The following is a 17,705-nucleotide window of genomic DNA, read 5'->3' on the forward strand; positions in this document are numbered from 1 at the left end:
GAGTTTTGTTCTTGTTGCCCAGGCTGGAATGTAATGGTGTGATCTTGGCTTACCGCAACCTCTGCCTCCTGGGTTCAAGGGATTCTCCTGCCTCAGCCTCCCAAGTAGTTGGGATTACAGGTGGCCACCACCATACCCAGCTAATTTTTTTAAATTTTTAGTAGAGATGGGGTTTCGCTATGTTGGCCAGGCTGATCTCGAACTCCTGACCTCAGGCGATCCACCCACCTTGGCCTCCTAGAGTGTTGGGATTACAGGCATGAGCCATCACGCCTGGTCACATTTAAATTTTTTTAAAGTTCCTGAAAAAAATCCTTCTTGAAAGATCAGGAGATAGAGTTAATCATTTTCACAAGGCTACAAAAAGGATTTTGAAGTGATGATATGGCAAGATCATGTAATAAATTTATTGTACATATTTAATAAATTTAAAAGGTATAAAAATTACACAATGGACACACATAGAGTCTCCATCTACCTCCCTGCCTAGAAACAAAGCCCTGTCAGTCCTGTTGAGGCCCTGTGCACCTCCCAACTGTTGCTTCTGTCTTCTTCCCACCCACCATACAATGACCATTTTCTAAATTTTGTATAAAGCATCATCACATATATCCTTATAATTTTACTAGGCAAATTATATATAATATTGCTCTACATGTTTTAAAAGTTTATACAAATAATGTCATCACAGTGTATGCATTCTCTGGCAACTTGCTTTTTCCATTCAATGCTTGTAAGAGTCACCCATGTTGTTATATATAATTCTAGGCCATTCCTTCACACTGATGTATGCTATTTCCATCTATTATTATAGCACTGTCTATTTACCCATTTCCTGGATGATGAAAATTTATATTATTTCCAATATTTCTTGCTATTACATACATGTTTCCTTGTGAATTTGTGTGAGTTCTGTCTCTCTCTATGCATATGAATATGTACATGTATATGTGAAAGTGCTGGGTCATAGAATGACTTATTTTCTATGTTTGAGTTTTCATTATAGTTTTAGACTGGTAGGGCTGTATGGAACTTTTGAGAAAAATCTCATATTAATTCTCTCATTTTATAGGTGAGGAAACTCAAGGTGAAGGAAGGTGAAGTGACTTGTCCAGGATTCCAGGGCAGTTACAGGAAGATCTAGGTAGATTACAAGTCTCCAGCCTTCTAGTTCTGCCCTCTGAGATAATCTTTGTAAACTATGTGTAGCATAAACCTTTGGGCCAGATAGCTTTTCATGTTGTAAGTGTATGGACAGTGGGGCCAGCAGCCCTCATGTGATGTAACAGCATCACAGGCTGCTGTACCAAGGCAATACCAAGTATCAAGGCAGACATAGACAGGGCTCTTTCCATCATCAATAAGAGGGTGCTCCAAAGAAAAACTGCAGATGGCCTGGGCCAGGTTGGTGGTTCACAGCTCCAGGTGATGTATTTCTGACCTTCTCCCTAGTAATAATCATTACAAAGTAACAAGGTGAAATTCACTGTGCTTTTGGGAACAAGTTTGCCCATACAGCTGTTCTGTTAGCATCTAAGTGTATATGTGTATATAGATTAAACAGAGTAAACAGCATGAACATAATGTGAAACTGTTAGAAACAGGGGCATTTTTAGAAGCATGAGACTGCTAAAAAGAATATTTGAAAATCCACAAAATTATACAACACTCGCTGGATCCAGACTTCTTTGTCATTAGGAACTGTATCATTAACTTCTCACACAGATCATGGGGAACCTTGGTTGTCAAGGACAATGGTAAGTACCTCAGCTAGTGAAAGCAACTTACTGGAAAATCTCATTTATAATCAGATATGTTTTTATTAGGCTTTTATCCTGCTCTCCTGACATATATTCCACTCAGAAAAATAGCAGTCTTTAAAAAAGCATCATTTGAACAGAACTGCTAAAATTACTTTCAAAAATAATTCTAAGACTGGTTACCAGTCACCCATCACCACACTGAAAATCTTTCTGGTTTGTAATTTATCTGCAAGGCATCTTTTATTTGTAAAATGAGAAATCACCATTTCTGTGTACATTTTAATCATGAATTTTTTTGCAAATTTATGTATCTATACATGTACTTATGTATACATATTCTTTATCTATCTATTCATCTAACTCCTTCGAATCTACTAAAAGTCCATAAACTTCAGGAAGGTGTTACTGCTGAGGTGGCAAATCATCACTGTAACTCTCCTCAATTTCTTTCTTTCTTTCTTTTTTTTTTTTTTAGACAGAGTTTCACTCTTGTTGCCTAGGCTGAAGTGCAATGGCGAAATCTCGGCTCACCACAACCTCCGCCTCCCAGGTTCAAGAGATTCTCCTGCCTCAGCCTGCCGTGTAGCTGGAATTACAGGTATGCACCACCACGCCCAACTAATTTTGTATTTTTAGTAGAGACGGGGGTTTCTCCATGTTGGTCAGGCTGGTCTCGAACTCCCGACCTCAGTTGATCTACCTGCCTTGTTCTCCCAAAGTGCTGGGATTACAGGCATGAGCCACTGTGCCCGGCCCATAACTCTCCTGAATTTTAACTCCAGAGTTGTCAAGCAGGGGTTGCAGGGTGTGCGGATGTGTGGATGGGGTTAGTTGGTGCTTTTGGTCTTCTTACATCTTGCTCAACAGGCAAATCACACATCTGCAATTAATTGTTACATGCAGATTCTAGAGAGATTTCTGGACTTTTTTTTGCATACAAACATTGGAGAAGAATAGAAAATTAATATACAGATGTTAACTCCAGTTATTATGACTAAAGAAAAAAAGTGTTCTATTTAATTTTGAAGTGAATTTTCTCCCTGCTTTAGACTAGCACTGATAATACAAGGGCCCGCCAAGAACCTGAGTGAAATGACCTGTTTGATGCTGTGCTGTTGTTGATGGCGCAAATAAAACTGGCAAAATTCAGGAAGTAGAAAGATAAGGATTACTCTAGATGTTGAAAATGGCGGAAGATTAGAGACCACAGGGCCCTAGCAGTCAGTTCAGTCAAACCACAATCACCAGGCAAAGAAACTGTGTAAGCCATGGCTTGACGGGGCGCACTCCAGCTGCTCCTGCATTCACTCTGACACAGCCCTTCGCTGCTGGGTGTTGCTGCCCTCTCTCTTCCCCACTGGGCTCTGAGTGCCTGAAGGTAAGAGCCATGTCCTATCTGTTTGTACATTCCCAGCAACTAGCACAGTGCCTGGCACAGAGAAACCATTAAGAAGTGCTAGTTGGATACATTTCTCATTTTTTAGTCAGTTGTGATATCATGTGGATGGGGATATGGAATGACTATATGGAAAAATGCCTTGAAATATGTCAAGAAATACCAAAATACTTCCTCCATCAACCTATTACAGAGGCTGCTGTCCTAATGTTATAATAATATATAATTTTAATTAGTTAAGTCATCAGGCTCTGTTAAAATATAATAATGTTTGGGATAGAGTAATGGCTTAAGTTCTACCAGTTATTAACACCTTATTACTATCAGTTTGCTTTCATCCTTTCCAATATGGGGTTGGTTGACTGCAGGCAACTGTGGAAGTTGAGAACACTGAACACAGTTGGCTTTTAATAAATATTTGTTGAATGATGAATGAATGTCTGCCTAGCAGTAGAAACATTTGTTGAGTTCCCACTGTAATTTTTTAAAATGAATTGTCTAGATATTAACCTAATTTTTAAAAGAATGGCCAAACTATCACATTGAACAATTTAAAATAGTTTAGTGCATTTTTCTGTCATCATTAGATGCTTTTGAGAAATGCTATTCACTGCATCCCTCTGGAAAGACAAATACAAAGAAACCATCAGACTGGGCATTTTCCATAATTGCTCTAGATGTTGAAAATGGCGGAAGATTAGAGACCACAGGGCCCTAGCAGTCAGCTCAGTCAAACCACAATCGCAAAGAGAAGTGGCAAATTTTCAATTAGAAGATAAGTCTGATTACTTTAGGAAACGAATCTTAAAAGCATTGAGCACCCAAGTGGATTTATAATATCTGAATTATTGGAAAATTATTGGCTTAAATCATGGTCTGAGGCTTTGTGTCATGGAGAACTCATCACAGACAACTTAGTGACTTTGGACAAATTACTCAACCTCTTTAAGCCCAGTGTTCCCTATTTATCAGATGGGGCTAATAATATCTACTTTGCACATTGATATGATAATTCAGTATCAAAAAGTTATTTTGAGAACTCATTATGTCAGGCAGTGTGTCAGGTTTTGTGGGTTCCAAGAGTGAGCTGAAGAGTAAGGTGTCTGCATTCATGGAGCTTCCATTTCAGTGCTGATACAGGAAGATACTGTAATGCCTAGAATGGTGCTGGGCATGGAGCAGGCACCTAGAGGATGAGATATAGTGTTATGTAATCACAGCCTGTTGAGGATCAATGTTAAACTGTTTATTGCTACCCAATAGCAACAACCCCTGTGACTGGATTAAAGCTGAAGAATTTTCAACCCCTGGTGCACCAGCTTAGCTCAACTGCAGACAAGAAGTCTCTAATTGCAGTCTTAGCCCCACCAGATTGGGTACCGCACACCACTGACCTGGAGCCTCCACACCCACCCTGCAATCCCAGTGGTGGGGCCTGGCATTAGTTGAATTGCTAACACTTAGCATGCTGACATGAAGTGTGTTTGGAACTAGCTTTAGACATTTACAGCCTCAAATTTATGATGTTTCTAATGCCCAAATATTTCCTGGATTGGCCCCAGTTTCCCCTTGAGTACTCTCGGACTATTATATAACTGCAGAGTAACTAAGAACATTTTGGAGTCTAACTACTTGGTTCAAATTCCAGATGTACTATTTAATATTGTGAGCAATTTACTGAATCACTCCAAACCTGTTTCCTCATGTGTACTGTGGGGTTAAGAAAAAACAGCTCAGAGCAGTCTGAGCTCCTTGCAGGCCCAGAGAGTCATGAGTATGGGACTTCAGTCACGCTCCCCACTCCCCTAACCCATGCTTGGGGGCCACTGTTGAAAGTCATTTTGTTTCTGACTAGCTGCCTCACCCACTATCTTCATGTTCCTAGAATTTGTGATACAAGAGACAATGTAACAAAGCCAATCAATAGCTTATGTTATGTTAATGTAAATTCTTGGTAGACAATGCAAGAATTGTCTTTTCTTTCCTTTTGAAAATCCACTTGTAGCTGCTGCTAATTGGACTGTATGTTCAGGGCAACTTGAATCCATCCTCCTGGCTTGCAGTCCTCAATCTTGGCCCAAATAAACTCCCTACTTATATTAATTTTGCCACAGCTTCTTTCTTTTAGGTTGACATTAATAATAGTGCCTATTTTAATAGGACTGCTTTCACTGTTGAATGTCATAACGTATATATAAAGGTCCTAAGTAAGCACTCAAAAAATATTAGTTGTTGTTTTTATTATTAATAGTGGAAGGTACATAGGTCATCTTTGTAGATATACATGCAGATAAATAGTACAGGACATTTGTACCATCCCTTTGAAGTTATAACATTTGTAATTTTAGATCTCTCTGCCCACTCCAACAAGCATCATCTTTTATGGTGCATATTTTATTAAGTTTTCTGGCTGAGTGATTCCTTTTTTTATAAGGTACTTTACATTGTCAAAGCTCTTTCATAAAATTAATCTCTTTTCACTGCCACAAGGATCCTAGGAGATTAAAATGGATGATACACCTATACCCCTGTTGCTGACAAGGAAACTGAGGCAAAGAGAGATCTGACTCTCAAAGCTGGTGAAATTACTACTTAACTATCAAAGCCTTATTCACTGCAGGGACTCAGAAACAGGCACAGAAATCGGTTTCAGAAAGTCGCTCAGCAGTAACTGGAAAGCGTTTTCAGTGAGTTGGAAAATCAGAATGAATCATTAACCCCAGACTCAGGTTGTGAAACTCAGAAATTCACATTAAGGATTTTGTTTGTTTTTGTATTTTAATCTTGTGAATTTTGCTTTCATATGCCATTTGAATGACACAGACTCCCAAGGACACACAAGGTCTTTAGAAATTAAAGTCATAAGTTTTTGTGGATGTTTTGAGAGCCTTTCCACATTTCTGTGAATCTTATATATTTTTTTCCTTTTAGAGCATGGCAAGAAATCTTGCCTGTAGGAATGAGTCAGAAACCTGTCTCCAAAAGGCAGGGCTCTACCTTGCCCAGCCTGGCCCTTTCCTAGAGTGACTTTCTCCCTCTAGGAGAGGAAAGCAGTGAGCTTCCTTTTTGGTTTCTTCAACTGTATTATGAATATTGAGTTGAGTAGCCAGGGCAGAAGAACCAACAATAATCCAGACTTCCAGAAACTAGTTGTACGGGGGACCTCATATCCTCTTGGCCCACCCGCCCCTCTCCTGCCATTGCTGCTACACGCAGTGCCTCAGCGGTCCTGCGGATCACATACTTTCTGTCCTGGCACTGCTCTGGCTTCATGTGTGGGACCGGGGATGAGATGGCTGCAGGAATGCCCAGTCATCAGGCACACACAACCTGGAAGTACATGAGAGTTAACATCCCACAGATCGACATTTCGTTGATGAGGATGGTGGGTGGTGGACAATTTTGAAGTGCAAAGTATGAGACTTTTCAGATGGTCCCTGCAGGTCAAGACTGGTTGACCATAGTGGTGAACAGCAAAGAAATGTGGCCTTCCTTTCACTGGCTTCCCTCCTTCCCCATTTCACTGTCCCAGCCCCTCACTCTTATTCTTGGTGTCATTTCCAAAACTAAACTACCTGAATGCAAGCCTTTATCTCCAACTTTGCTTTGGGAGAGGACACGGGGACCCCAAGCTGGTGTTTAAACTGATTACAGAACACCTGGAAAGGGTCAACATTATCACGTAATATATCCCCAATTAAAATGACAATTCTTTCTTGATTCTTCCATTAGAGAGGGGACCATGGTGATTGAAGAAAAAGCCCTGAAAGAGGAAGTGTGGGTTCCAGTTTTACCAATGAGTTATGTGACCTAAGCTACGCTATTTAACCATTTGGACCTCTGTGCCTGATCAGCAAAAAAGGAGATAAATTGGATTGCATCATTTCTATGATCCTTCCGATTCCACAATTGCACATTTATTAAATAAAAACTTCTGGGTGACAGTTTGTAGTAGCTGCTTTCCCCCTCATTATAACCCTAGGGATTGTTCTGGCTAAAAATATGGCAATATTTGAATGCAACTTTAGACAGGCAAGTGAATCAATCCTCTGAAAGTCTAGATTAGAGAATGGGCAGCTATTAAGAACCTCAAAAAACAATAACGCTGACGAAAAGAGAACAAGCCAGCTTCTCTGGGAGTCAGCAAACATTAGCAGGGGCTGCAGCATTAAGATAAGAACAGAGTAATGAGAAAACGAGTTGCAACCAACTTCGTTGACTGCATCCCAGCGGTCACTCAGTGATTCGTCAAATCCCTAACAGGGCTTGATAAATGGACTTTGAGTGTTGAGGGTTTTTTTCTCTCTCTTTAGAAGTTACTTGGAAACATGGCTTGGGAGAATGCTTCTACTTTGAGAAAAATAACACAAGATCCTGCAAGTGTCAGGGACAGACAATAAAACATTAAAAGGATACAGACTTTCCATAAATCCCAAATCAAGGAGCATTAATCCAGAAAACAGATGAAAGATCACGACATTTAAGTCAACCAAAGGGCCACAAAACATGAAAAATAAATAGGTTATAAAGCAAATGAGGTTGTAGATGTCACCATTTCTAAGACATGACATAGGTACTGTTATCTCTATTTTATACTTAAAAGAAAGGCTTAGAGAAATAAATAATTTATCTGGTGACACATAGCTAATTAGTGGCACAGCTGGGATTTTAATTTTTAAGTATATATTTTAAAATAATTAAAAATTATATTTATCAAAGTAATACATGAACATAGTTAACAAATCAAATAGTACTAAAATAGATATAATGAAATATAGCAGTGTTTTCCACTTTGCTGGCTTTTGTCCTTGACCTGTGTTTCCTAGTGCTTTCATTTCATTTTTTTATTTTGGCTACCATGTTCTTAATTTTCGTAAGTGCTTTCTTTTTCATAGTTGCTCCTATTGTTATTTTTAAAAAGCATCCTGTTCTTGTTTCATGGATGCAATATCTTAGCTCTCTGAGAATACCAACACCAGTTTTTAGCTTTTTTTGTTTTCTTCCTCTCCCTGTTTTCTCTGAATTTCATTTTTTTTTTCTGTTTGTTTTGGCCTCTGTCTTTCATATTGGATGCTGATAAAATGTTCTGTGATTCTTGCTTTTCCGCGTGTAATAGTAAGGCATTAAAAAGCTAAATAGGAGTTGTGTGTGGTGGGGAGGGGTACAGTTGCTAGATAAAATAACTTGAGTTTCAGATAAAAAATAATTATTTTTAAAATTTTGTATCGATACATAATATTTATGTGTATTTATTGGGTACATATGACATTTTGTTACATGCACAGAATGTGCCATGATCAAGTCAGGGTATTTAGGATATCCGTCACCTTGAATATTTATCATTTCTATTTGTTAGGAACATTTCAAGTCCTCTCTTGTAGCTATTCTGAAATATACAAAAAATAATTTTTAGTATAAATATGTCCCAGATGTTTCATGGGACATCTGTCTATTCTAAAAAGCAATTTATTGTTTATCTGAAATTTAAATGTAACTGGACTTTCTGCACTTCTGCTTGCTAAATCTAACAACCCTGGGTGTGTGGCTTATAGACTCCTAGCTTCTAAGTGCTTGGCTATGGACTATAGGTTTTCAATCCAGAGACTGGTTCCATTTAACTTAATCCCTTCTTCTGAGCACTGTATCTCATTCCCACCCTGTACTTCTCCTCAGTTCAGAGCTCTTCATTTTGTTTCTCCAGAGGATAAATTTCTGGCCTTCTAAAGGTAGAATAAAGGGAGTGACCTGGCTGTGTTAGCAGAGGACTTACTGGGTACTGAGCATTCTATAGAGTGACTTCCTAGCAATCTCTTTGAGCTTTTAGTGTCTTAAGCTTTGAACATCCCTTACAATTGAACCTAATTCTAACTGATGCAATGCCACAGTGCTTTTCAAAGGGAGTCATTTCAAAGCGAGTGACACAAGACTTCCTAGAAGAAGTGATAGAAGAGAGCGATCCTAAAGTATGGTCAGTCAGGAAGATGGGGAGTAGAGGAACAGGATTCCATGTGGGAATGGTGATACAGTGAGGGCACAGGGAACGTTACATACGGTGTTCCAAAGGGTGCTGCGTAGACTAGTCTGGTTGACGTAGACCAGTCATGTAGGGGAGAAGTGGAAGGTAAGAATGAGAAAAGGTTGGGGGCAGATTATAGAGGGTCTTGAAAGTCAAACCAAGTTTAGAACTTACTTTGAAAGCAATGAGGATACTGAAGGTTTTTGAGATGGAAGTTGGAGATACAGGTCTATGGTGTGAGGGAGGGTTACAGCAAAGAATTTCAGAGTCTTCTACACACAGGTCATAACATAAATAGAGGTAACATAGAAATGAGGCCAGGAGAGTGATCTGAGTAGAGAAAGAAGAACATGGTTCAAGAGCTTATACACAGGAGCAAGGAGGAAAGAAACCTGCCAAGGATCTAGAAAAGAAGAGAGAAAGGCAGCTGGAGACTGGGGAAGCAAGGAGAGTAGAAATTGATAACAACCCATTAAACCTTCAGATATCTCAAAGCAGATGGTAACTATCAGAAATGAGTACAGGCCATTGAATTTGAGGAGAGAAATGTCTTTGGTGACCTCTGAGAGTACAATTTTGATAGAGTGCGGAGATGGACTCTGCTCTTCATGGTGTAAATGGTTGTTAGGAAAATAGAGGTACTAAATGTGCTCTGTTTATTTAAAAAGGTAGACAGTAAAAGAAAGGTAAATAGAAAAGCAATTAAAGATCTCCATGGGGTCAAATGAAATAATTTTTTTAAGGGAGTGACATGGTTTAGTCTTTAAGATAAGAGAAAACAGTGCAAATGAGTGGTGGAAGACATTTCCAGGCTGCTAAAAGAGGTGACACCTGTTAAAGCAGGTCCCACTGAAAATGGGAGGGTGCAATTTCCAGCTCAGAGAAAGGCCCGAACTTTGGTGAAAAGGAGAGAAAGCTCTTCTAAGAAAGAGATAGAAAAGAATCAAGGAACGAACTGTTGGATTGCTAGTTAATTTTCCATCACTGAATATTTTTCATCTTCATTATCAATGCCATTATACAGCTGACCAGAAATTAACAGTCTTAAATAGCAATATTAGTTATATCTAAGATAAAAATGGCCATCACTTAGTTTCAGAGTTGTGTGTCAAACAAGGCTCATAAAACAGAAGAAAAATAGAAATCTTGTGAATATAGCCTGCCTTGATTCTCTTGGTTATATACACCACTTTAATGGACTTCATTTATATGAGAGAGAAACAACAACAACAAAAAATTTAGCTCATTTACACATTGCTATCAATGCTAGAATAACCAGGTAACCTCTAGTGTAGAACTGGAGATTAATTACAGGATGCAACTTTAGATATCCATTTGTCAAACAGATCAAATGCCAATACCTACTCAAAGTACAGCGTGAGGTCTGTTGCCAATATTGACTGCTTCAAAAGCTGCATAAGGTCACTATATTCCTTGGAGGACAGGTTAGCAAAGATATTGTGACCCTGTAATGAGAAAGTAAGAAGTCACAAAGGACATTAAATCTGTGGTTGTTGATTACATGTTTTTCCTCTATTAAAAAAAGTCTGGGAACATTAAAAAATCACTTTTTAAAAAGCATAGTGAAATTTTGCATAAATATAAACAGATTCCCGGCAAACATAGCTTAGCCAGAATGCACAGTCATTTTTGAGAAAGTCTAACAAGGGACACTTTGTTATGTACTTAGTCTCGAAGGGAAAATCTGAAATTGTTGGAACTTATCTTACTGTGAATATGTTGTGGCCACAATTCCATCTGACTACCCATTTCCTATGGAATTACTTAGAGGAGGAGTTTGTGAAACATTTGGGAACATTTCTCCCCCTAAAATAAATGCTATTTTCACTACCAGTAAAGGTTTAAGCTGGCATTTTGGGAACATGTGCTATGGCAACAAATGAGTTTAAGAAAAATAAAAAGCCATTAGAACAGTGGTTCTCAACTGGGGGCGATTTCGACAATGGGGAACTTCAGCAAGGTCTAGTGATATTTTTGATTGTCACACTGGCTGGAGTGCCACTGGCATCTAGCAGTAGTGGCCAGGGATGCTGCTACACATCCATGATGCACAGGAGACCCCCACAACAAAGATTTACCTGGCCCAACATATCACTGCTGCTGAACCGGAGGAACCCTGCCTCCCACCATTAAGTTGCACTTTGATGAAGTGTGTGGCAGGCTAAATTCAGGATGGTGAATATGAATAATTACTGAATAGCTAGGATGTATAAGACATTGTTCTTGGCACAGTGGGACTCTAAAATGACATTTACCTAAGTAAAGTTGGGATGACATCTTTATCTTCATACCTTTGACAGGTACCCTTGTTTTCATCAACATTTGTGTTAGCTACACTTAGGCTAAAACATTTGTCTTTAGTAAAGTGAAAAACCCGTACAGACCAACAATTCACTTAGTTTGTTTTTAAAGTCAGGACTTTTCATTTTTCAGGTTTTCTTAGTGTGAAATATGAACTCATGAGCATATGGCCTGGGAACTGGACCAGTTTTAAATCTCGTGTTGAGAGCCAGAAGATGCTGGAGAAGGAAAGTGGTGGAATAACTGCCCGAGAATGAACCATTCTCCAATGAGAGGTAAATTAATTATTTCAGGGAGCTGGGATATCAATTAGCAAATTATCTCTTACCAGGCACCAGATGATAATCTGTTTCCCCGAGTTAATTTATTTCATTGGGTGAACCCGCCACTCCTTAAAGACTAGAGTATATTGGTTCTACCTGGGACCAGGTCCAATATTAATAATAATTTTCAAATGAGCTCTTTGGACCCTTAATTCAGTCATTAAGAAGAAGACAAATAACAAAAGGAATGCTGCACCATAATTCTGCCCAGGTTTTTTTGCCTGTGCATTACCCAATGATCAATCACAGGCAAGTGTTCTGGGGCCAGGGAAAAAGTGGTAGGAAGCTATGGAAAAGCAGTCACATGGGTCCAGTCACACACCCAGAATCTCCCAAAGAAACACAGCCTTTAAGAGCAAGTTACAGTAAAAGTTAACACTGAGATATGGAGAAATCTGGTCTGAATTTGAGGATGTGGATTATTTTATGAGGATGTGCATTTTATTACAATCATGTATCACGTAACAGTGGGGTACATTCCAAGAAATACATTGTTAGGTGACTGCCTCATTGTGTGAACACCATAGAGTGCACTTACACAAAACTAGATGGTACAGCCTACTCCATACCCAGGCCGTATGCGATAGCCTATTGCTCCTAGGCTACACACCCATACGTCATGTTACTGCCTGTAATACTGTGGGCAAGTGTAACACAATGGTTGGTATTTGTATATCTAAACCTATTTAAACATGAAAAGGTACAGTAAAAATACTGTATTATAATCTCATGGGACCACTGTCATACCAATGTGGTCTCTTGTTGACCAAAATATGTTGCATGTGACTGTACTTTGAAGGACATATAATCACTAACGCCATTTATAGCTAAGAGTGACAGTGCTAGCCAGATCAGCTTTAATTTTTTTAAAAAGTTAATTTGCAATCACTATATTGTTTATATGCAAATTAGTCTTCTACAGTGCCTTAACGTTTTGGTCCCTGAAGTAGATTTGAGTCTCCCTGAAATACTGCGTCTATTCTTTGTTTAGGGAGGTGGTGAGTGTGGTGTTAATGGAAAGACATACAGATGTGGAGGAAGAAAGTTCTGGGCAAACTTCCTCAAGCCATCTAACTTCTCTGCACCAGAGCTCATTTGGAAAGTGGAACAATAATAGCACCTGCATTTCTGCCTTTCTGATGGGCAGGACCACAGGGGACTGGAGGCAGTGCTGGGACAGGGCATGCTTCCGTCATTGATAGTCTCTGTTCTTCACAGGGAACCCCAGGGTGAAGGACGGCCAATGTGTTTTGTTTGCATGAACACAAATTCTGAGTGAGTGGGGTTTGTTTCCCTGAGAAAACCTGATATCCTGTTTATAATACTTGTTATTACAAAGGTGGTGGTTTGTCAGAGGTGTATACTCACCACCTTTACCAGTACAGAAAAGATAGTTTGAACCAAAGTTCTTCCATAGTTCTCAGCTAAGACACTGCTTTTGGAGGACAATTCCATAGCCACAGAGGCCAGGATGCTGGCTTCTGCCAGTTACTGAGAGCCTAACTCTTGGTGTTTCATTCCCAACTGAAAATATATCATTTCCAGGAGGTTTTCCCTTTTGCAGCCTGCATTCAGGTTCCGGACTGCCGACTCTCCTTTATGGGGTCGAAGGCCTCCATGATATTGCAAAAGACATGCTTTCTCAAGATAGGCTGGAGGAAAAAAACCTCCATATTTAATGATGCCATTCCAGCGAAGCAGGGCCTTAATGATGATAATAATAATAATTAATGGCACAGCTAGAGAACTGACAAATAATGGGGAACAGATGATCCCTCCCTGGCCTCAAAAAAAAAAAAAAAAAAAAAAAAAGTCTGTACGCTTGCAGAAAATTAAACAGATCCTTTCCTGGCAATTTAAAACTCAGATGCCGCAGCCAGAGTCAGTTAGTGGTTTCTGTTTTTCTCTGCAGAGGGCTAAAAGTATAAAATTCCAACTACTTCTAACTCCTGCATTGCCACATGAAGCAAAATCAGGCATATGGCATTAGTCCTGGGTCTTAAGTTTAGCTGCAGTTCTCACTTCCTAACTGGTCCCACCAGCAATTTTAAGTTCTTTTAAGTTGTATAGTTTCTCAACTGTGCTAATAAAAGTGTAACTTTCTCCCCCTGTTTTTGCTTCTACCATCTCTTAAAATGACTGAGCGTTTCACCAAATGGGAATGTTGGGCTGCTCACTATTTGGATCAAGTTGTCTCCTTAGTGCTCTGTATTCTTTGAGGAAGGTCAGGTCATGCTCTGGTGACAAGCAGTCTATATCTGTTACCCTGCTAAGTGAATCTGAAAAGCCTCCTAACCAATAATGAAATCCAAGTGAATCAGCTCAGGAAGATTCTGCAAGGTCCTGCTCAGGCATCTAAAAGAACAGAAAAAGCCACTAAGGCCCATTAAGTTGACTTAGCAATAATTTTCCCACTTCTTTGTATCTACCTGTGGCACCACAAAAAAAGAGAGGGAGGAAACAAAGAGTTGTTTGGTTTCCGTTAAGGAAAGAAGCAGAACGTCAGGTCTGTACCTCACTTTGAAGGATCATCACGGCGTGGTTGAAATGGTGATGCTCCAAGGTAGCAGAGGTTCCATAGAGTTGGGCCAGGGCGGAACCGCTCCTGAAAGAGGACAGAGGGTGAGTGAGCAGGGCCTATCAATGGTTCCCCCACACCAGCTTTTTGGATCAAACTGCTTTTCTTGCTTTTGGCGAAGGACCATGAGCAGACACATTCTCGGGTAACTGCTTTTGTAGTTCATTCATCTATGAAAGAAATCATCTGTGAGAGAAACTTCCTAATACATAGAACTTTCTATGTATCAGGCTAGATGCTGCAAATGATATTCGATGAATTTGACACAGTCTCTGTCCCTAAGAAATTTACAGATTAGTAAGAAAGATGAGATGAGATAATAAGTAAAAATAATGCACATAAAACAATGCAAATACTAATCAGTGTAGAAATGTGCTCCAGGTCCAATCAAAGTGCTATGGATGCTCTGAGGAAAAAAAGACATAATTTCTGGCTCTGGGGATCAGGGAACACTTCATGAACTAAACCTTCTGTGACTTCTGAGTGTTCAGAACAACTGTCTTATACAAAGCATATTTGACCTTCCGTAGGAGAAGACCTTGTGAATATTCTGCAGAGTGCATTTTATCTACTCTACATGAAAGGCTGACAGCCTTCTACTATGGCCTCCCAGTCCACAGTCACACTATGCTATCTCAGTGTGGAACTCCAAAAAGTTCTCTGGATTTGGAGTGAAATCTCAGCTCTTCCTCCAAGTAGTAGCTTCAGACGGTTACTTGGCCTTTTTAAGAGTCAGTTTCTTTCTAAGATTATATTACCTACCTAACCTGTTATTTATGAGAACAATAAAATATTTGAAAATGCCTATTACAGTTCCCAGCATGTAGTAGATTGTAGTCTATATTAATTATTAATCAATAATTAAAACACATATGACTATTTCCATTTTAAATTAATAAAATACTCATTGATACTTAAAGGGATTACTTTGAGTTATCTGTAAATTTCATTTATGTAGAACAACCCATTCCTTAACAATATCAGTTCTGCAAAGTGTTCATTACTTGGGAGTCTGAGGCAGGAGAAGTGCTCGAAACTGGGAAGCAGAGGTTGCAGTGAGCCGAGATCATGCCATTGCACTCCAGCCTGGGGGACAGAGCGAGACTCCATCTCAAAAAAAAAAAAAAAGAAAAAAAAAAGAAAAAAAGAAAAAAAAGTTCAAAAACGTTTATTTCCAACTCTGTTTAAGAAATGGGAGCTAGAGCATCTTAAGAATCAAGAGACATCCCAGAGAGGCCCACAGTGTAAAAGGCAGCCATGGGACTCAGGTTAAAGATCCAGCTAGATCATTCTGTTCTTTCTCGCTTATTGCAGGGGGCTTCAACATTGAAAGGGCAATCTGGCCTTAACTTGGAAATGCTGGAGATTGACTGCACACAATGTGTCCTGCTAGTGAGAGAAGCAAGGACTGCATCTAAGTGCAGCATGAAAACTTTTGGTCCCAAGCTTTCCTCCAGCTTCAGTGGGAGGCAGCCCAAAACCACCATCGGTTCAAGGGTAAAGGGACCTGCAATTCTTGGAAAGACTCTCCCAATTCTTCTCCCAACATGTGGTCAGCTCTTCCAGCAGGATTAGGTTCAGTAGGAATTATTGAATATAATATAGTGTAAAATATCGGAATTATTATTATTCTTAGTAAGGTGCTTAGTAAGGAGGGTATTAGATTTTAATCATGTATGTGCTATTTCTTGAAATCTTGCCTTAATTTATATCATTTAATAAGTGAAAATTTGCTAGGCGAACCTTAGTGATAAATTAATATTTAATGTTAGTTACTATTTGTCTTACATAGAGTTCATTTCTATGAAGTTACGTGTTTCAAAACGTATGCTATATGCCTTTGTCTTGGCTGTTGAAATTCTGCAATGCCTTATGTGCATATCACATCCTAGAGCCTGGCGTAGAGTAAGTGCTTTGAAAAATACTGGTTGCTTGTCTAATCAGCTTACACTAGTTACTATGTCGAGAGACTACAGTCCAAGTTGGGAGGTTGATAATAAGTGTGTTAGCATATTTTATAACACTAATATTATTATTAATAATAAAAGCCACCGTTAGTAAGGATCTACCATGCACTAGTCTATATATTAACAACTTAATACATTAGAGCATTTATTCCTGACAATGACCATGTTGTAAGTATTATTTTCTCATTTACACATGAGGAAAACAGGGCTCAGAGAAGTTAAGTAACTTTTCCAAGGTCACACAGCTCGCTTGTACCAGTTCCAGATTTGAATCCAAGTTTTTAAGCTTCTTGTTACATAATGAAAATGATAATTATAACATACATTTCTGATATTTGATTCTCCATTTTTACTAAGCTGGTTGCTATCAATGAAAGAAGATTTCAGACGGGCGGAGCAAGATGGCCGAATAGGAGCAGCTTCAGTCTCCAACTCCCAGCGCGAGCGACACAGAAGACCGGCGATTTCTGCATTTTCAACTGAGGTACTGGGGTCATCTCACTCGGGAGTGCCGGACAATCGGTGCTGGTCAGCTGCTGCAGCCCGACCAGCGAGAGCTGAAGCAGGGCGAGGCATCGCCTCACCTGGGAAGCGCGAGGGGGAAGGGAGTCCCTTTTCCTAGCCAGGGGAACTGAGACACACAACACCTGGAAAATCGGGTAACTCCCACCCCAATACTGCGCTGTAACACCGGCACACCGGAGATTGTATCCCACACCTGGCCGGGAGGGTCCCACGCCCGCGGAGCCTCTCTCCTTGCTAACACAGCAGTCTGCGGCAATCTAACCGCAAGGCAGCAGCGAGGCTGGGGGAGGGGCGCCCGCCATCGCTGAGGCTTAAGTAGGTAACTAAAGCCGCTGGGAAGCTGGAACTGGGTGGAGCTCACAGCAGCTCAAGGAAACCTGCCTGTCTCTGTAGACTGCGCCTCTGGGGACAGGGCTCAGCTAAAGGAGTAGAAGCCTGTGAAACGCGAACGACTCTGTCTGACAGCTTTGAAGAGAGCAGGGGATCTCCCAACACGGAGGTTGAGATCTGAGAAGGGGCAGTCTGCCTGCTCAAGTGAGTCACTGACCCCTGAGTAGCCTAACTGGGAGACATCCCCCACTAGGGGCAGTCTGACACCCCACACCTCACAGGGTGGAGTACACCCCTGAGAGGAAGCTTCCAAAGCAAGAATCAGACAGGTGCACTCGCTGTTCAGCAATATTCTATCTTCTGCAACCTCTGCTGCTGATACCCAGGCAAACAGGGTCTGGAGTGGACCTCAAGCAATCTCCAACAGACCTATAGCTGAGGGTCCTGACAGTCAGAAGGAAACCTATCAAACAGGAAGGACACCT

At 40.1% G+C, this 17,705-nt stretch overlaps 1 protein-coding gene and 1 long non-coding RNA gene across 5 annotated transcripts in view; one reads left to right on the plus strand and one right to left on the minus strand.

Annotated features, from left to right (window-relative positions):
• Positions 1–17,705, minus strand: part of PDE11A (phosphodiesterase 11A) — a 514,093-nt gene that overhangs the window by 59,622 nt on the left and 436,766 nt on the right. For all 4 annotated transcript variants that reach the window (XM_023212325.2, XM_026454253.1, XM_023212327.2 and 1 more), the window contains 2 exons: positions 14,335–14,425; positions 10,541–10,641 (listed from right to left, as the gene is read on the minus strand). In XM_023212325.2, the coding sequence (XP_023068093.1) occupies positions 10,541–10,641; positions 14,335–14,425 (192 nt within the window). The remainder of the gene's footprint in view (positions 1–10,540; positions 10,642–14,334; positions 14,426–17,705) is intronic.
• LOC111542772 overlaps positions 1–17,705 on the plus strand; it is a 55,762-nt gene that overhangs the window by 13,375 nt on the left and 24,682 nt on the right. Inside the window, exons 2-4 of the long non-coding RNA XR_002731655.1 lie at positions 11,630–11,772; positions 14,308–14,442; positions 15,713–15,973. This is a non-coding gene — a long non-coding RNA (uncharacterized LOC111542772). The remainder of the gene's footprint in view (positions 1–11,629; positions 11,773–14,307; positions 14,443–15,712; positions 15,974–17,705) is intronic.

This window comes from Piliocolobus tephrosceles, chromosome 11 (genome assembly GCF_002776525.5).
Source record: "Piliocolobus tephrosceles isolate RC106 chromosome 11, ASM277652v3, whole genome shotgun sequence".
NCBI classification, from domain to species: Eukaryota; Metazoa; Chordata; class Mammalia; order Primates; family Cercopithecidae; genus Piliocolobus; species Piliocolobus tephrosceles.